This window comes from Scyliorhinus canicula, chromosome 9 (genome assembly GCF_902713615.1).
Source record: "Scyliorhinus canicula chromosome 9, sScyCan1.1, whole genome shotgun sequence".
NCBI classification, from domain to species: domain Eukaryota; kingdom Metazoa; phylum Chordata; class Chondrichthyes; order Carcharhiniformes; family Scyliorhinidae; genus Scyliorhinus; species Scyliorhinus canicula.
This window is the reverse complement of record NC_052154.1, coordinates 120670363-120688499: the sequence shown is the minus strand read 5'-3', so window position 1 is coordinate 120688499 and position 18137 is coordinate 120670363. Positions and strand designations below refer to the sequence as shown.

At 47.1% G+C, this 18137-nt stretch overlaps 1 protein-coding gene across 3 annotated transcripts in view; it reads left to right on the top strand.

The window, feature by feature from the left end:
• The first annotated feature begins 2288 nt into the window (after positions 1 to 2288).
• The window catches only part of ptdss2 (phosphatidylserine synthase 2), a 147964-nt gene continuing 132115 nt past the window's right edge, over positions 2289 to 18137 (top strand). Inside the window, exon 1 of one of the 3 annotated variants that reach the window (XM_038807465.1) lies at positions 2289 to 2605. In XM_038807465.1, coding sequence (XP_038663393.1) covers positions 2406 to 2605 — 200 coding nt within the window. In that variant the 5' untranslated portion in view covers positions 2289 to 2405. The remainder of the gene's footprint in view (positions 2606 to 18137) is intronic. The other 2 variants (XM_038807463.1, XM_038807464.1) reach the window with 2 other exon arrangements.

Sequence of the window (18137 nt, the reverse complement as noted above, 5' to 3'; positions counted from 1 at the left end):
AGAATCGCCACCCCCTGATTTTTTGCATCCAGCCCCGAATGAAACACCTGGCCTACCCAGCCCTTCCTCAGTCTAACCTGGTCCGCCACCTTCAGGTGCGTCTCCTGGAGCATAGCCACGTCCTCCTTCAGCCCCTTCAGGTGCGTAAACACCCGGGCCTGTTTGACCGGCCCATTCAGCCCCCTCACATTCCAAGTTATCAGCCGGATCAGAGGGCTCCCTGCCCCCCTCCCCTGCCGGCTAGCCATAACCCGTCCCCTGCCCGTCCGAGGCCAGCGCCACCCGCTCGCCCCGTTCCCCAAGGCGGCAAACCCCCAGCCCGCCCCCCCCTGCATACGCCAGCTCCTTCCTGGCCATATCAGCAGCAGCCCGGTACCCCCCCCCTCCAGGCTAGGACCCCTCCCAGCCGCGTTACTCCCTCCGTAACACTCCCGTGAGCCACTGACCCCGGCAGCTCCCGCTACACCTCCGACCCCTCCCAACGTGGGGCTACTTCTCCTCCCCCAGACCCATCAGCAGACCCACCTCCTCCCGCTCTTGCGCGGGAAAAAAGCCCGCACTTCTCAGCTCTGACCCCGCCCCCATCCACCCTCAGCGCGGGAAACAGAAGAAAAGCCCGCGCTTTCCCTCTGCCCGACCCCGCCCACGCAAAAAAAGACAGCACCCCACCCGCCCTAGAAACAACACACAACCTTCTTAAAACAGCATGAAACAGCATAAAACAAAGACCCTTCCCACCCAAAGTTAAAACAGTTATTTACAAACCCCCGACCCTCAGTCAGAGTCCAACTTCTCGGCCCGCACAAAGGCCCACGCCTCCTCCGGGGACTCAAAATAAAAGTGCCGGTCCTTGTAAGTGACCCACAGACGCGCCGGTTGTAACATGCCAAACTTCACACTCTTTCTGTGGAGCACCGCCTTCGTCCGGTTGTACCCGGCCCTCCGCTTAGCCACCTCCGCACTCTAGTCCTGGTAGATCCGCACTACCGTGTTCTCCCACTTGCTGCTCCGCTCCTTCTTGGCCCACCTAAGCACGCACTCTCGGTCAACGAACCGGTGGAACCGCACCAGCACCGCCCGTGGCGGCTCATTCGGCTTGGGCCTCCTGGCCAGTATTCTGTGGGCCCCCTCCAGCTCCAGGGGCCCCTGGAAGGACCCAGCTCCCATCAGCGAGTTCAGCAAAACGACCACATAGGCCCCCAGGTCTGACCCCTCCAGCCCCTCCGCGAGGCCCAGGATCCACAAATGTTTCCGCCTCGACCGGTTCTCCATCTCCTCGAACCGCTCCTGCCACTTCTTATGGAGCGCCTCATGCATCTCCACCTTTACCGCGAGGGCCACGGCCTCATCTTCTCTTTCGGAGGCTTGTTGTCGGAGCTCACGGATCTCCACCCCCTGGGCTGTCTGCGTCACCAGCAGCTTGTCCGTGTTTGCCTTCAGCGAGTCTAGCAGCTCCACTTTTAGCTCCTGAAAACAGCGCTGGAGAGTCTCCTGCTGCACCTGCGCCCACTGCCTCCATTCCTCGAGGCCTCCGCCGGCCGCCATCTTGATTCTCTTCCCCCGCTTTTTCTTAGGCGCTGCCACCGCTATTCTGCTGGCCCCACTCCTGGTCAAGACCATAGACCACTGGGGATCCGCTGCAGACACCTTCCCACGTCGGGAACCGTCGAGCAAGTACCGCTGTGGGCCCTTAAGAGCCCAAAAGTCCGTTCCTGGCGGGAGCTGCCGAAGGTGCGGCTTAGCTCCTCATAGCCGCAACCGGAAGTCGCATTTATATAATTCAATGTACAACGGTTCTTATTTCTATTTGCTCCAAAGAAGCCATAGAATCCATTGCACTCAATGATTAACTGTTTTTCTCTCTTCACAGATGCTGCCAAACCTGCAAAGATTTTCCACTATTTTTTGTTTTTCTTTCAGCTCTCTGGCATCCACAATATTTTGCTTTTATTAAGTAAATTTGTGACTGTAGAGCCTAGCATTGCTCTGGCACCAAAATTACTCCAGTACATTGCTTCGGTAGCACATGAAACTGAACTCGTCACTGGAGCTGTCCCCTCAGCCTCGCTCTAGCTGGAGGAGGCGCCCCCTCAGCCTCGCTCTGGCTGGAGGAGGCGCCCCCTCAGCCTCGCTCTGGCTGTGGGAGGCGCCCCCTCAGCCTCGCTCTGGCTGTGGGAGGCGCCCCCTCAGCCTCGCTCTGGCTGGAGGAGGCGCCCCTCAGCCTCGCTCTGGCTGGAGGAGGCGCCCCCTTAGCCTCGCTCTGGTCACCGGACGTGATGTGTGGGCTCCGGTTTCCGGGGGCGACTAATACATGCGCAATGATGGGACGTGAGGCCGGTTAGTGATTTGGCAGCTGGTGCCGCCGGGGTGCGAGCGGGAGCGCAGTGCCCGGGAGTCCGCGCACCATGATCCGCAATGCAGTCAGAAACCCGTCTGCGGGAGAACCAAATGGTTTGTTGGGTGTCCCGGAGACGGGGGGTGGACGGCAGCAGCAGCAGCGGGGGGAGCCGGCAAGGAAAAGCGGCGCTGTGGGGCGGCGGGAGGAGCAGGACCGGCGGAGCACCGAGTCCGAGGTGTTTGATGATGGAACCGTCACTTTCTTCTGGTGAGTTAGTGGCGATGGAGAGTCAGAAAGCGGCGGCGGAGGAGAGCGAGAAAGACAGTGAATACCCAGTGATGGTGAGAGACAGTGAATACCCAGTGATGGTGAGACAGTGAATACCCAGTGTTGGTGGGAGACAGTGAATACCCATTGTTGGTGGGGCAGAGAGACAGTGAATACCCAGTGATGGTGGGGCAGAGAGACAGTGAATACCCAGTGTTGGTGGGGCAGAGAGACAGTGAATACCCAGTGTTGGTGGGAGTGAGAGGGACGGTGAATACCCAGTGTTGGTGGGGCAGAGACAGTGAATACCCAGTAATGGTGGGGCAGAGAGACAGTGAGTACCCAGTGATGGTGAGAGACAGGGAATACCCAGTGATGGTGAGAGACAGTGAATACCCAATGATGGTGAGAGACAGTGAATACCCAGTGTTGGTGGGAGACAGTGAATACCCAGTGATGGTGAGAGACAGTGAATACCCAGTGATGGTGAGGGAGAGACAGTGACTATCCAGTGATGGTGGGGCAGAGGAACAGTGAATACCCAGTGATGGTGGGGCAGAGGAACAGTGAATACCCAGTGATGGTGGGGCAGAGGAACAGTGAATACCCAGTGTTGGTGGGGCAGAGAGACAGTGAATACCCAGTGTTGGTGGGGCAGAGAGACAGTGAATACCCAGTGTTGGTGGGAGTGGGAGAGACAGTGAATACCCAGTGACGGTGAGGGAGAGACAGTGAATACCCAGTGATGGTGAGGGAGAGACAGTGAATACCCAGTGATGGTGAGGGAGAGACAGTGACTATCCAGTGATGGTGGGGCAGAGGAACAGTGAATACCCAGTGATGGTGGGGCAGAGAGACAGTGAATACCCAGTGTTGGTGGGAGTGAGAGGGACAGTGAATACCCAGTGTTGGTGGGACAGAGAGACAGTGAATACCAGTGATGGTGAGGGAGAGACAGTGAATACCTAGTGTTGGTGGGGCAGAGAGACATTGAATACCTAGTGTTGGTGGGGCAGAGAGACAGTGAATACCCAGTATTGGTGGGGCAGAGAGACAGTGAATACCCAGTGATGATATGAGAGAGACAGTGAATACCCAATGATTGTGAGGGGCAGAGAGACAGTGAATACCCAGCAATGGTGGGGCAGAGAGACAGTGAATACCCAGCGATGGTGAGGGAGAGAGACAGTGAATACCCAGTGATGGTGGGGCAGAGAGACAGTGAATACCCAGTGTTGGTGAGGGAGAGGCAGTGAATACCCAGTGATGATGAGGGAGAGACAGTGAATACCCAGTGATCGTGAGGAGGAGGAGAGAGACAGTGAATACCCAGTGTTGGTGGGAGTGAGAGGGACAGTGAATACCCAGTGTTGGTGGGACAGAGAGACAGTGAATACCAGTGATGGTGAGGGAGAGACAGTGAATACCTAGTGTTGGTGGGGCAGAGAGACAGTGAATACCCAGTATTGGTGGGGCAGAGAGACAGTGAATACCCAGTGATGATATGAGAGAGACAGTGAATACCCAGCGATGGTGAGGGAGAGAGACAGTGAATACCCAGTGATGGTGGGGCAGAGAGACAGTGAATACCCAGTGTTGGTGAGGGAGAGGCAGTGAATACCCAGTGATGATGAGGGAGAGACAGTGAATACCCAGTGATCGTGAGGAGGAGGAGAGAGACAGTGAATACCCAGTGATGGTTGGGCAGAGAGACAGTGAATACCCAATATTGGTGAGGGGGAGAGAGAGAGAGAGAGAGAGAGAGAGACAGTGAATACCCAGTGATGGTGGAGCTTAGAGACAGTGAATACCCAGTGATGGTGGGACAGAGAGACAGTGAATACCCCGTGATGGTGGGGCAGAGAGACAGTGTAAACCCAGTGATGGTGGGGCAGAGAGATAGTGAATACCCAATGATGGTGGTGGGAGAGAGACAGTGAGGGAAGGGGTAGTGAACAATGGGGAGGGGGAATAATGAATAGTCGGTGGGGGTGGTGTGGGCATGAATGCCCAGTGGCAGTGGTGGGTGCGTGGTGCAGTGAATAAATACCCTGTGACCATAGTGTGTTGAAGATGCAGGGTGAATGGAAAAAGGGGTGCTGATCACTCGGGGGCTGGTTTAGCTCACTGGGCTAAATCACTGGCTTTTAAAGCAGACCAAGCAGGCTAGCAGCACGGTTCGATTCCCGTACCAGCCTCCCCGGACAGGCGCCGGAATGTGGCGACTAGGTGCTTTTCACAGTAACTTCATTGAAGCCTATTCGTGACAAGCGATTTTCGTTTCATTTTTCAATTCTTAGAGGAATGAGGAAATACACCTGAAGAAGAACAGGATCATCCCTGTGGCTGTGTTGAAGCTGAAGCATTTTATGAGGGAATTTTCACCTGATGGTCACCTGAATTGCAGCCCCAATGAGCACTTTAGTCAATTGTTTGGTCTCTGCTTTCTGAGCCACAGTACAGGAGATATTCTTAACCGATAGGTATACTCAATTTTAAATCTTGTGTTGGAAGTGGATTACTCCAGCTACTACTTGGAAGTGCCACATAAAAGTCACCTTGGATTATTTGAAAGGATCTTAATTGCCTAAATTATAAGGTGTCAAAGTTTAATTAAAGCACAAATTCTCAAACAAGGAAATGCATTAAAATGAATGAAAATCACTTATTGCCACAAGTAGTCTTCAAATGAAGTTACTGTGAAAAGCCCCCAGTTGGCACATTCCGGCGCCTGTTCGGGGAGGCTGATCCGGGAATTGAACCGTGCTGCTGGCCTGCCTTGGTCTGCTTTAAGAGCCAGCTCTTTGGCCCTGTGCTAAACCAGCCCCTAGTGATTTGCTCTGTAGTTTTGAAGTTTTATTTTATTTTTAGTTTTATTGCTATGAAGTGGATGTTTGAATTGTGACTTTTCACCGATCTGTGATCGGCAGAATCCAGATGGAGAACAGCCACTTGGGTACTTGTGCATAATACTTGTTATCCATGTGCAAATATACATTTCAACTTATAGTTTCATTATCTTTAGAATAGGCTGGCTACTTGTTATATGTTCATTCTCATGTAATCAAAGCTTTTCAGATGGTGATCCTACACTTTAATACTTAATGTTACTTTTGAGTGCTTAATGGGAGTGCAGTTTGATTACTGTTGCCAGATATGGAACGGCAGTGAGGTTTATTATGGAGGGGGGGTGGTTGGTCACTAGCTGGGTGACCAAATAGTGGCACGTCATTCTAATTCTGTGAAGTAAAATGTCTTTACTGGAATCTGACAATCTGCAGTGTTTACTGGAAAAACACAGCTGGCCCTTCAGCTTCTGGAGATAGAAATGCCAGCTTGATATCTCGGCTGTCATTTCTTCATTACAACATTCTTCTGTTTATCTTTCTTCGGTTTGGAGCAACCTGAGGCGTAATCAAACTTTTTTTCCCCCCAGTTAAGGGGTAATTTAGGGTGGCCAATCCACCTAACCTGCACATCTTTGGGATGTGGGTGTGAGACCCACGAAGACACGGGGGGAATGTGCAACTCTACACGGACAGTGACCCAGGGCCGGGATCGAACGCGGGTCCTCGGCGCTGTGAGGTGGCAGTGCTAACCACTGCACCACCGTGCTGCCCTAGGAGTAATCAAACTTTGAGGGTTTGCAGTAATTTGTTTTTCTTTTATTGTTTAACGATTTGGTGCATCTTGTCAACGCCTGACATTGTAGTGCCTCGCATGACTGAGAATGGCCCGTCGTTTTATGTTATCTTCCAAATTCATGACCTCTTACCATCTAGTAGGGCAAGAGTAGCAGATGTGTGGAATTACCCGTCACTTTCATGCCACATACCATCCTGAATTGGGCATATGTTGCCATTCCATCATTGCCACTGGACTTGGAGTGTATAAATTTCTACCTAACAGCACTGTGGGAACACCTTCACCAGATGACTGAAGTAGTTCCTCAAAGGCAGTCAGGGTAAATAACTGCTGGCCTGGCTATGATGCTCCGATCTCAAGAATGATTTTTAAAAAAATGCATCCTAACAATTCCTCAAGAATATAAGGTGGTCATTTAAAAACAAATAAAAAATACTTATCCTATTATGGCGCACACGGTGGCACAGTGGTTAGCATTGCTGCCTCACAGCACCAGAATCCCGGGTTCAGTTCCAGCTTTGGGTGACTGTGTGGAGTTTGCACTTTCTCCATCTGTCTGCGTGGCTTTCCTCCGGGTGCTCCGGTTTCCTCCCACAGTCCAAAGAAGTGCAGGCTGGGTGATTGCCCATGATAAATTGCCCCTTAGTATCCAAAGATGTGTCAGTTAGCTGGGGTTATGAGAATAGTGTGGGGTTTGGGCCTGGGTCAGTGCAGACTCGATGGGTGGAATGGTCCCCTTCAGCATTGTAGGAATTCTATGGTTCTATTCCATTTTTACCTTATTTTCTTTTTGTTAGCAGTTTTCACTTTTCTCTTGTGTGACCAGGACATAAAGTGGTCAGCCTTTTGGCTTCCCTAATCTGGATCACCTCTCCCTGAGCGGCTGTGCACACGTCTTGGTTTGCTTGCTGGACTGGTCCTTGCCAAATGCATTTGGTTGGCTTCAAAATTCGCCATGGGCAGTGATCGCGTAACTGTAAATTAAAAATGGATTCATGTGGAAATGGTTGAAAGGACAGAGGAAGGGAAAGACAACCAAACAAATGCAAAAAATGGAGCAGAACCAAAGAAGTATGTGACACGTTTGCAAATTGTTGATGTTGGGGTGGGGGGGAACGAAGGAGTGAAAAGTAAATAAATACAGAAAGGTGCATAAAGTGACAACTAGTCAGTAGCAGTATGGAGAGAATGAAACAGGTGTTGAGAAATGTGGAATAAATTCTGAGCAGGAGACAGTTTAAAAATGAAAGCATGGAGGTGCAGCTAATCATTATAGCATAGTTCATAAGACATTGTGAGAACGTTTCATTTTAGTTCTCCACCTTCTTTCAATCTTGTGTTTGTGTATCTTTGTGAACCCGTCTGTGCGAGTCTTTGCGTTCCCGCCAGTGCGGGTCTTTGCGTTGCGGACCCGCCAGTGCGGGTCTTTGCGTTGCGGACCCGCCAGTGCGGGTCTTTGCGTTGCGGACCCGCCAGTGCGGGTCTTTGCGTTGCGGACCCGCCAGTGCGGGTCTTTGCGTTGCGGACCCGCCACTCCGGGTCTTTGCGTTGCGGACCCGCCACTCCGGGTCTTTGCGTTGCGGACCCGCCACTCCGGGTCTTTGCGTTGCGGACCCGCCACTCCGGGTCTTTGCGTTGCGGACCCGCCACTCCGGGTCTTTGCGTTGCGGACCCGCCACTCCGGGTCTTTGCGTTGCGGACCCGCCACTCCGGGTCTTTGCGTTGCGGACCCGCCACTCCGGGTCTTTGCGTTGCGGGCCCGCCACTCCGGGTCTTTGCGTTGCGGGCCCGCCACTCCGGGTCTTTGCGTTGCGGGCCCGCCACTCCGGGTCTTTGCGTTGCGGGCCCGCCACTCCGGGTCTTTGCGTTGCGGGCCCGCCACTCCGGGTCTTTGCGTTGCGGGCCCGCCACTCCGGGTCTTTGCGTTGCGGGCCCGCCACTCCGGGTCTTTGCGTTGCGGGCCCGCCACTCCGGGTCTTTGCGTTGCGGGCCCGCCACTCCGGGTCTTTGCGTTGCGGGCCCGCCACTCCGGGTCTTTGCGTTGCGGGCCCGCCACTCCGGGTCTTTGCGTTGCGGGCCCGCCACTCCGGGTCTTTGCGTTGCGGGCCCGCCACTCCGGGTCTTTGCGTTGCGGGCCCGCCACTCCGGGTCTTTGCGTTGCGGGCCCGCCACTCCGGGTCTTTGCGTTGCGGGCCCGCCACTCCGGGTCTTTGCGTTGCGGACCCGCCACTCCGGGTCTTTGCGTTGCGGACCCGCCACTCCGGGTCTTTGCGTTGCGGACCCGCCACTCCGGGTCTTTGCGTTGCGGACCCGCCACTCCGGGTCTTTGCGTTGCGGACCCGCCACTCCGGGTCTTTGCGGACCCGCCACTCCGGGTCTTTGCGGACCCGCCAGTGATGTTCTCCTTTCCTCTTGTATGTTTCCCTGTAGCTGTGTCATGTTTGCAGTCATCGGGCAGTTGATACGTCAGGTTAACTTAAAATTGTACTACAAAAGAGATATATCATATTCTTTGGTGCACAAGTCGAATTGATTAGATTTACGATTTTATTGACCTCCATTAATATATAAGTTGAAGCGGTGTATGAGACGAGACCAGATCAGAAAAAAATTAATCTATTTAGTTAGTACCTTTATCAATGAAAATGAAAAATCTCTCAATTTATTTTAGCAAATCCAAATCTGGTTCACTGACAATGATAAACTTGGAGCAAACATTATTCCCAAGACAACTGTAAAACTGTATATTAGCTCATGACTAACAGACTATGAACACTTTCAACACCGTTTACTCTACATCAGAGAAACCTTTGAATTCTTCATCCTCCCTCTAAGTGGAGGCTCTCCATTAGCTTGGGGCTGAGGGAAGGACTGTAGTTCTCTTTAGCTTCCATGTCATTATTTTCCTCTGGCTGAGTCTCTTGTCTCTCTTGTCTGCTAATTATCCCAGTTTTGATGAATCCATTCATAACCTCCTCCTTAGGCACTTTGTCCATATTTAGGATAGATACTGTAGGTGCTCTTCCTCAATGTTCCTCTTGACAAAAGTGGGAAAGTTGTCTTGCTTCTCCTTCAAATAAAACGGAAACACTACAATGGATTGTCGATAAAATTAGTATTTCTGTCTGGAGCAATCTGTCTGGCCTTCAGACAGGGCTGAACTGTATTTAATCCGCGGCATGCAGCTCAAATTGGTCACACATTCTTCACACATTTTTGGTTGCCTTGGTTGAACACAATACATCCTGTGCCTTACGCCAGTCCCGTATATTTTTCTCGCTAATTCTGTACTTATGGTGAGCTCCCGCCATTTTTATCTGCATATGTAATGACTTCCGACTTGAATCCTGCAGTACAGGATTGACGTGACTTGACCGGAGGCATTTTGGTATGCGGCATGGTGTTTGCTTGGATTTATTTGCAAGGCATCGGTGTCTAAAATCCACTTAAATGGTAGGTAAGTTGAAGCGGTGTATAAGACTAGGCCTGATTTTCTGGAGAAAAATGTTTGCCTTGTGTACCAAAAAATATGGCGCATTAAATTGGTGAGAGTTCCCTGTAATACTATTTAAGTTACAATTGGTGGAAGATTCCCTGTTAAACTATTTAAGTTACTGAAATGGAAGTTTCAACTAAGGCATTATGTAAACGTTAAACCTGAACCAGCCTTAAAATTATTTGTGCTATATTGTCATCACTTGTTCAAACTATTTGATTTCCTTATTCGAGCAGTTACATAGAATTATATAGAATTAACAGGATAGAAACAGACCATTTGCCTCAGCTGTTCTATGCTAGTATCCATACAAGCCACCTCATACTCTAATCTCATTCTATCTGTATATTCTTCTGATCTTTTCTCCCTCTTGTACTTCTCTGCTAGTGTATTATGGTTCACTCGTTGTCAAACTTGCGATGGCAATATGCACTTGGACACTAACGTGTAAGCTGGAGCTGTGGGTAGCGATGGTAGAGCAGCCAATGTTCTTTCTGTCTCATAGTAACCAGGCATCTCTCTTGCTCTTATTACTTTTGACTGGAATGTGTTGATACTGAATCTGTCTGGCCGTCAACCTGTTCAGGATACATCTTGCGTGGCCATCCTGGGGTGGCACTTGGGTATGGAGCTTCTGCCTCAGACGGAGGAATGCTATCCATGGCACCACAAGATCTCCCATGTACTTGTGTAGCTTCCCTTTCAGTGCACCTGTGCTATCCTTTACTCCCTGTGTTGCAAGTCCTGCATTCGAATAATCTCTCAGAAAATTTGATTCTTCTGAATTGACTGGATTCATTAACTGCTATCTCCGTGTCCTCTAGTTTAAGTCTCTGTGACAAGTGGAAGCATCTTTTCTATTTCTGCTCCATCAAATCCCACTTTATTAGGTTGTCCTTGGACCTTCTATTTTCTGAAGAAAACACCTTAGGTGTTTCGTGATGGGTTTAACCTATTGGTTCTCTTATAGTCATTGTAATATTTTGTGCACCTACTCTGGTGTTTCTATATCTTTTGCAATTTGCCATCGCATCCCAAATCCTGAGAATATAACAAAGCAAATAAATTATTTTCTCCCTTCCCTGAAGGCAATTTATGTTGTATGTAATTCATGTTATGCTCTGCTAGCATTAAGTCTTCCTATCTTCCTATGGTAACTCGCACAAGTACATTTACAAACTAAGTATTGTGCTGGAAGTTGTTTTACTGTGGGTAGCATCACACGTGAGCCCAAGCTTGGCCTTCCCTGATGTCCACTTTCCAGCATGTCTCACAGGAATGGAATCAGCAATGGAATCTTAGCTGCCTATAATTTCTCTGTAGATTTTTAATGAAGAAATGGCTTATTGTGCCCCTGCTGATTCTCTTCAACAGGGGCTTGGTTAACTCAGACACTGAACACATTCAAAATTTTATTGATCTGTGCCTCACTGATATTTTGTATTGAGCAACTGGTGTAATTTAACCTAAGAAAGTTAAAATTATGTAAAGTCAGTATGATCCATGATATTAATAGACTGTTTCTTTTTGATCACCACTCCCCGTGCACTGCTGACTTTGTCATGTGGTATTTAAGGGTGTCACCATTGAATATTTTCTGGATCCGGTATTACATAGGAAGTGTATGTTGAATAGCTATAATTTCAATGTAAATTTCTGTTGAACTAGAGTTTTCTCGTCATCTGGATTATCACGCAAAATATGGTAACTGCACATTAATTTGTGTTAAGGTCATGAAGTAAATTGCCAATTGAAAGATGGCTGATGCTGACACATTGCAAACTCTAGCCTTCATTCCCTTTCATCTTCCCTCCCACCCCTCCATTTCCCATATAATAATGATTATTTTTAAATCCCAGGGAGAGATTACAAGTCTGTAATCTAATTGATGGGTTCAGCTGATGTTTATATATCAGTTGAGTTTGCTCTCGTGGTTTGTCATCTAAAATCTTTGATTAGATTACATGTTCAAAATCTGTGCCTGATATTCACTATTCTATAATATGTCATTTATGCAGTACACCAGAAATGGACTCCTTCTCGAACAAATCCACAGCGAAACTTATTTAAAAAGCTCCAAATCACGAAACATGTATTCCAATTAGGAGGAACTTGGCTGAATATAATTTTTATTGTTCAGTCACAGTTTATGATGTTAGTGTTAATGTTAGTGTTCTTTGATCAAGAGGTCAGAGCCAACATTTCCAGTAAAATACATCTGGTGGAATTATAATGGGCTGGATTTGGTTCAAAATGGGGGCTTTGTTAGACTTGCATTTGACAATAGCTTCAGCACTGGAAATGTTTGTCAGCCAACCATCCAAAAACCATGAACACGTTACAGTGCATCTGGAATCTGTTCAAACAGTGCAAATATTTGCATATGTAAACCAATCAATTGAAGGATTGCTAATAAGTAGAACGAAAACTGAACAGGGACATGCCACTAAGAATATTGAATTCAATGTCAAATCAGTTACAGAAAGCACAATAGAAGTGGGGGGAGGGGGGGGGGGGAGATTGGTTCAGGAATGAGAGACAAGACAAAAAAAATAACCATTTAAGTTGAGTTTCATTTTTTAAAAAGATCTCCAATAATGTTTAAATTCTGAAGGAATGGGATTCCATACTTATTAATTTTCAGCACCAGTGAGGTTATTTGATAGTGATTAAGACTTGCCATGCTATTAAAAGGGTACTTGCATGGGATTGGGCAAGCCCTAACAATTTGAGTTTAGTCTGTATCTGTAGCAATGCATTTGAATGGTGATTCAGATGACCAGATGATTTGTTTAGGAATATTTAGGAGGAATCTTGCACAGCGACATCCTGATCTCTGCATGTCTGTTTTCCATGTAAGGAACAGAGTGCTGATGGCATCACCATTATTTTTACCTCAAAGTAACCCAGGGGAAATGGTGGCACAGAGGTAATGTCACTGGCCTAGCAATCCAGAGGCCCAGACAATTGGTCCAGGTTCAAATCTCACCATGGCAGCTGGTGGAATTTGAATTCAATTTGGAATATAAAGCTGATCTCCGTAACGGTGACCACTGTCAATTTGTTGTAAAAAAAACCCCATCCGGTTCACTCATGTCCTTCAAATGAGGGAATCTGCCACCGTTATCTGGTATGGCCTACATGTTACTTTGAAATTTTCTCTGAATTGGCCAAGCAAGCCACTCAATTCAAAAGCAATTATGGATGGACAACAAATACGGGCCTTGCTAACGACATCCACCTTCCATGAAAGAATAAAGAAAAAATATAAATGGGTGACATTTTTATCAATTTCTAAATGCACTTGTCAGCTTCATTTTATTGTCACTACATAAAATTTGACTATCATATGCCTAATTGAGTAATTCTGATCTGGGTGAAGCCAGGATTACGTGAAATTGAAGAAATAATTTCTGCTTGCTTCAATCGGATTTAATCATTTCCCAGTATCGCTTGATTAAGGCTGCCCACACCACTGATAAAAAAGCAGAATTATATCAGATTTTCAGTATAGCATTAAACTGATTGAATGTCTTGTTAGAATATTCTTGTTCTGTTTCTGCCTTGTTATGAATCCATTCGCTTGTTACTTCCGTGCACTCTGCGACTCTCTTCATCCATCGTCCTACATTTGTGCCCATGTCAAAGTGCATTCCACTTCAACCACACCTTTTGTCATTTTCACTAAATCTCAACCTAATTCGTGCTTGGTCTCTAGCGTTGAATCTAGAACTGTTGCAGATAACAACTGGAAAATGTGAGGAAAATGAAGTCCATAATCAGCTGCCACACTTCTACATTTGGATTTTGAACAGAATGCTGAGATATTCTGAGAAACGGCTGTCACTGTCGGATTGCTGCACTGATTGTACTTTTCTGCACCCTGAAGCAACTCCGTATTCCTGACCAGTTCTTCCAAGTCCACTTCTCCAGAAATGTGAAGAACTCCATATAGCGGAGTAGCATTGGGGTGGAAGACTCCCCACTCCCCCAACTCTTTTTACAGCACTAGCTGCCATGAGACAAATTAAAATGAGGTGGCACGGTAGCACAGTGGTTAGCACTGTTGCTTCACAGCGCCAGTGACCTGGATTCGATTCCGGCTTGGGTGACTGTGCGGAGTCTGCATGTTCTCCCCGCGCCTGCGTGAGTTTCCTCCGGGTGCTCCGGTTTCCTCCCACAAGTCTCAAAAGATGTGCTTGTTTAGGTGATTTGGTTTTTCTGATTTTCCCTCCCTGTACCCGAACAGGTGCCGGAATGTGGCAACTAGGGAATTTTCACAGTAACTTCATTGCAGTGTTAATGTAAACCTTAAACCTACTTGTGACACTAATAAAGATTATTATTATTAAATGGCCATTGTGAAGGTTAGTTAATTAATGAAAGGGTGGATGAATGTGTGATTGTGTAGGGTGAGCACAGTAAGAAGTCTTACAACACCAGGTTAAATTCCAACATGTTTGTTTCAAACACTAGCTTTCGGAGCACTACTCCTTCTTCAGGTCACCTGGTGTTGTAAGACTTCTTACTGTGCTCACCCCAGTCCAACGCCGGCATCTCCACATCATTGTGTAGGGTGGGTGAGGTAAGTGGGTGAACTGGCAGGTGGGTTGGTGGAAGTCAGGGGCTCAGTGACTGAGGTGGTTCAGTCTACAGTTACTTGCGAGTTGGACTAGGTTTTTCCTTCACAGCATTTTCTGGGTAACTATTCAGTGAACAGCTGTGGGACTGTCCATAGTCTCCAACTCTAACAGAGCCATTCGCAGAGGGTTCCAGGGAGCGCACAATTTCTGGGCAATTCCTCTGAGGTCTGCGTGTTACACATCTGTGAGCTCTCAATGTGCATCTTGTGTCCTAGACTGATCTCCACAGATCCGCCGCTGACCGGGCCAATGTCTCAACAAAACAGGAAAATTACTCCAGTGCTTTTAAAATTCTTATAGTCTTGAAAATTTATGTGATAACAATGGTTTCAAGATCACGCCACCTGAGCCAAGAAGCCAGGAGCTAATTTATTTTGCATCTAGCACATGTTTTGCATTCAATATTTGTCATAAAGCAACATGCAAATAAAAACTGTATTTGGAAAATGTAATGAAGTTGTTTTGCCTATGCACATTGCTTTGTTTATAATACTTCATGCTGCAGTGAGTCCTGGCTTTAGTACCGTCAAGAGAACTTGAAAATTAGTTCCATGGTGTATGATTGTGAAAATGGAGCTGCTGGAGTTTAAATAGGGATTAAAAAGTTTTGGCAAAGATGCCACATTAAATTGAACAAGTAAGGGCAGGTACTTGAGAGTTCAGTGGGATCCCAGTATCTGGGACTGGTATGGAAAAAAAATGCCAAAGTCATTCATAGGCTAATCTAATCCAAAGATAACTTAAAAATATGAAGACAAATTTTGGGCTCAGTTTTGTTAAGATTATGGTGAGAATGACACACAGCTAAGTTGTGGTTATAAAGTTCCGTGGCTCTGGCCCCAGTAAGTGGCACACAAACTTCGCTTTCAGTTGTTCACTTTATTTTTCTAATATTTCACTGATTGTGTAAGGGTTGTCCAATATGTTAGCCACACATGGATAACTGAATAAGTTCTTTCCTTTCTCTCTTCACATGCTGCCTGACCTGCTGATTGATTGTGTTGTATTTGCCCAATTCAGATACCACGACCAGTCTATTTACTTAAATGTTATACCCAGATGTCTTTAGTAGCGAGGAGAACAAAATACAACACCAGTGTAAAATTCAACCAATTTTATTTAACAAACATAATATTAACCCTTAAATTAACCCACAAACAATATGAGATACCAAAGATTCGGTTATACTATCTGCAAAGATGGCTTTGTTGAACAGTGGGTCCGATTCCCGAGTCTTTCTGGTTTGTCGTCACAAAGGTGGTTGTTGCTCGCAGCTTCCTTCCTTTCTTCTTTGGTCAGTCGTCTGGATGATCAAGGTCACCTCCCATGTCGAGTCTTGGGCATGCATCTTTATCCCCCTCCCTCTCTTCCTTTCCAGAAACGCCTTTGGCTGCCAGCCAATGAGGTCTCACGGAGGAGAAGGGGGGGGGGGGAGGGCGGCCCAATGGGTTTCTTGATGTCCACTTGACAGGACACCGGGGCCCACCCCCCAGGTGTCCACCTCCAAGTGGTGTTCGTGGATATAACCTGTGCCATATGAGGTAATGGCAGCAACTCTGGGTGCCCAAGAGTCTCGCTCGGTCTGCGTTGCCCAAAACAAATCGATGTATGTCAATAGGATCGATAATCTCATAATATGTGATTGACTGGGTAGGTCCAGACAATTCTGGCAGTTTGTCTATGGCTTGTTTATTTGACTTGACCAAGTCCTAATTCCCATCAGCCTGCCTGAGGTTTGGACTGCAGTTTAATTTAAAGTGTTCAATTCTTTAATTTATGATATCTAATTTAATCAGGCTCAAAACTAGGCCGTGTCAGGTTACCACAAATGTTTCCAGCATTTTCTGTTCTTTTACTTTTGCCAATGGTAGTTAATAGAGATTAAGGTCTACATTTGGAGTAGATAGATGATTATCACCTTCAATATTATCATGCCCTGCTTGCCAGTGTACAGTAATGTGTCCAAATGTATAATAATTACTTATTGTCACAAGTAGGCTTCAGTGAAGTTACTGTGAAAAGCCGCTAGTTGTCACACTCCGGCACCTGTTCGGAGAGGCCGGTCCGGGAATTGAACCCACCCTCCTGGCCTTGTTCTGCATTATAAGCCAGCTGTTTAGCCCACTGTGCTAAATGTAGAACACACAGTAGCTGAAGGTGGGACAGTATAAATTTTGTTTAAAAAATTTTTTTTGAATTTGAACAGAATAGTGATTTGTGTATCTGAAAAGGCAGTGAACCGAAGCCATTTAGCCCCTCAATCCTGTACCACTATTTGATCGTGATCATGAATCATTTGTATCTCAACTTCATTTATCTCTTCAAATATCCTCTTGGCTGTCAAAAATTTGGTACCAAACTCAGCTGAAATTTCCAATTGACCTTTAACAGATTTTTGAGGGGAGAGAGTTCCTGATTTCCATTGCCTTTTGGGGAGGGATTTTATTTTGCTTGCAAAATTGGGAAATGTGGAATTCCGTTGAATTAGGTGGGAGTAGAAATGTTGATTTTCTAATGAGGGTTGAGGTGCAGAGATTAAGTCAGGGGTGTGTTTGTGGTGTGTCAGGCCTCACATTGTCCTGTGGTGATTTTCCACTTGTGAAACATTTGCATGCCATGAATACTCATTTGTGTAAAGCTTTTTTAGATATTTCCTACCTTTTGTGATAAAGTCAGTAGTGCACAAGACTCTTGTCGCACTCGGATCAAGTTCATTTAAAGATGGCCTGCACCAGTTGTCTTTGTTCAGCTGTGTGTGAGGTCAGTGGATTTTATTGTGGAGCTCTGCGGTAGCAGTTTTGGGAACAGGAGAATGGCAGCTTGCGTGGTGGCTTGGGACTGGCAAGGGTGAGTCCAGTGGTGGGGGTTGTGTAGGATGGGGTCGGGAGCATGGTGGAGCAGAAAAGGGATCCAAAGGAGGACGGAGAGTGGAGTCCGAAGCATGGAGGAGTGAAATGGGAAGGACCTGGTGTCCTGGTTGTGGAGGGGGGGAAACGGTTTGTCGAGGTAAGGAAATGAGGGGCCCAAAGGGTGGTGTCAGTGCTGTCCACATGTAGGTCCAGCTCTGGGTGTTGGCTGGCAGAGAGAGCCCTTTATAGTACTTTCACCTAAAACATTTCCGTTATCCCCGCTGAGCGTAACCTCGGGACAGTGGCCTTTATAATACATTGAAGGATGGGCCAGCTGAGCCTACAAGTTCAGCCATGTCCCAAGTGGCCAGTACAACAACAAACACTTCGGTGAACATTCAATAAAGAGTGAATGCAAAATACACCATTGTTTCTTCCACAATAAAGAAATGTCCATAAGTTCCCTGTAACCATCTTTGCATGCTAATCTCCAGGTGTGTCAGCACATTTAACTTAAATGAAAACAAGAAATGCTGGAAAAACCCAACTGGTCTGTAGTATCCTTGATGCGAGCAATAGAGATAACGTCAAAAAGTCATATTCAACTCAAAACATTATCTGTTTCTCTCTCCACATATGCTGATAGCACTTCCTGTTTGTATTTCAGATTTCCAGCATCTGCAGTATTTTGCTTTTGCTCCAGTGCGCTTAGCTCTCTGACCAAACTAGTTACAACTAGCGGTGATGTGCACATCAATGTAGTGTGAAATGTTTACAAGTAAGATCTAAATTTGAAAAACACCCATGTTGTCTTTGCACTCCAAATAAATCTTTTGTTAATGGCAATGGAGTTGGGTCGGAAAGTTCAGGCTGCAATAATTTTGCTCTTCTGTCTAAAA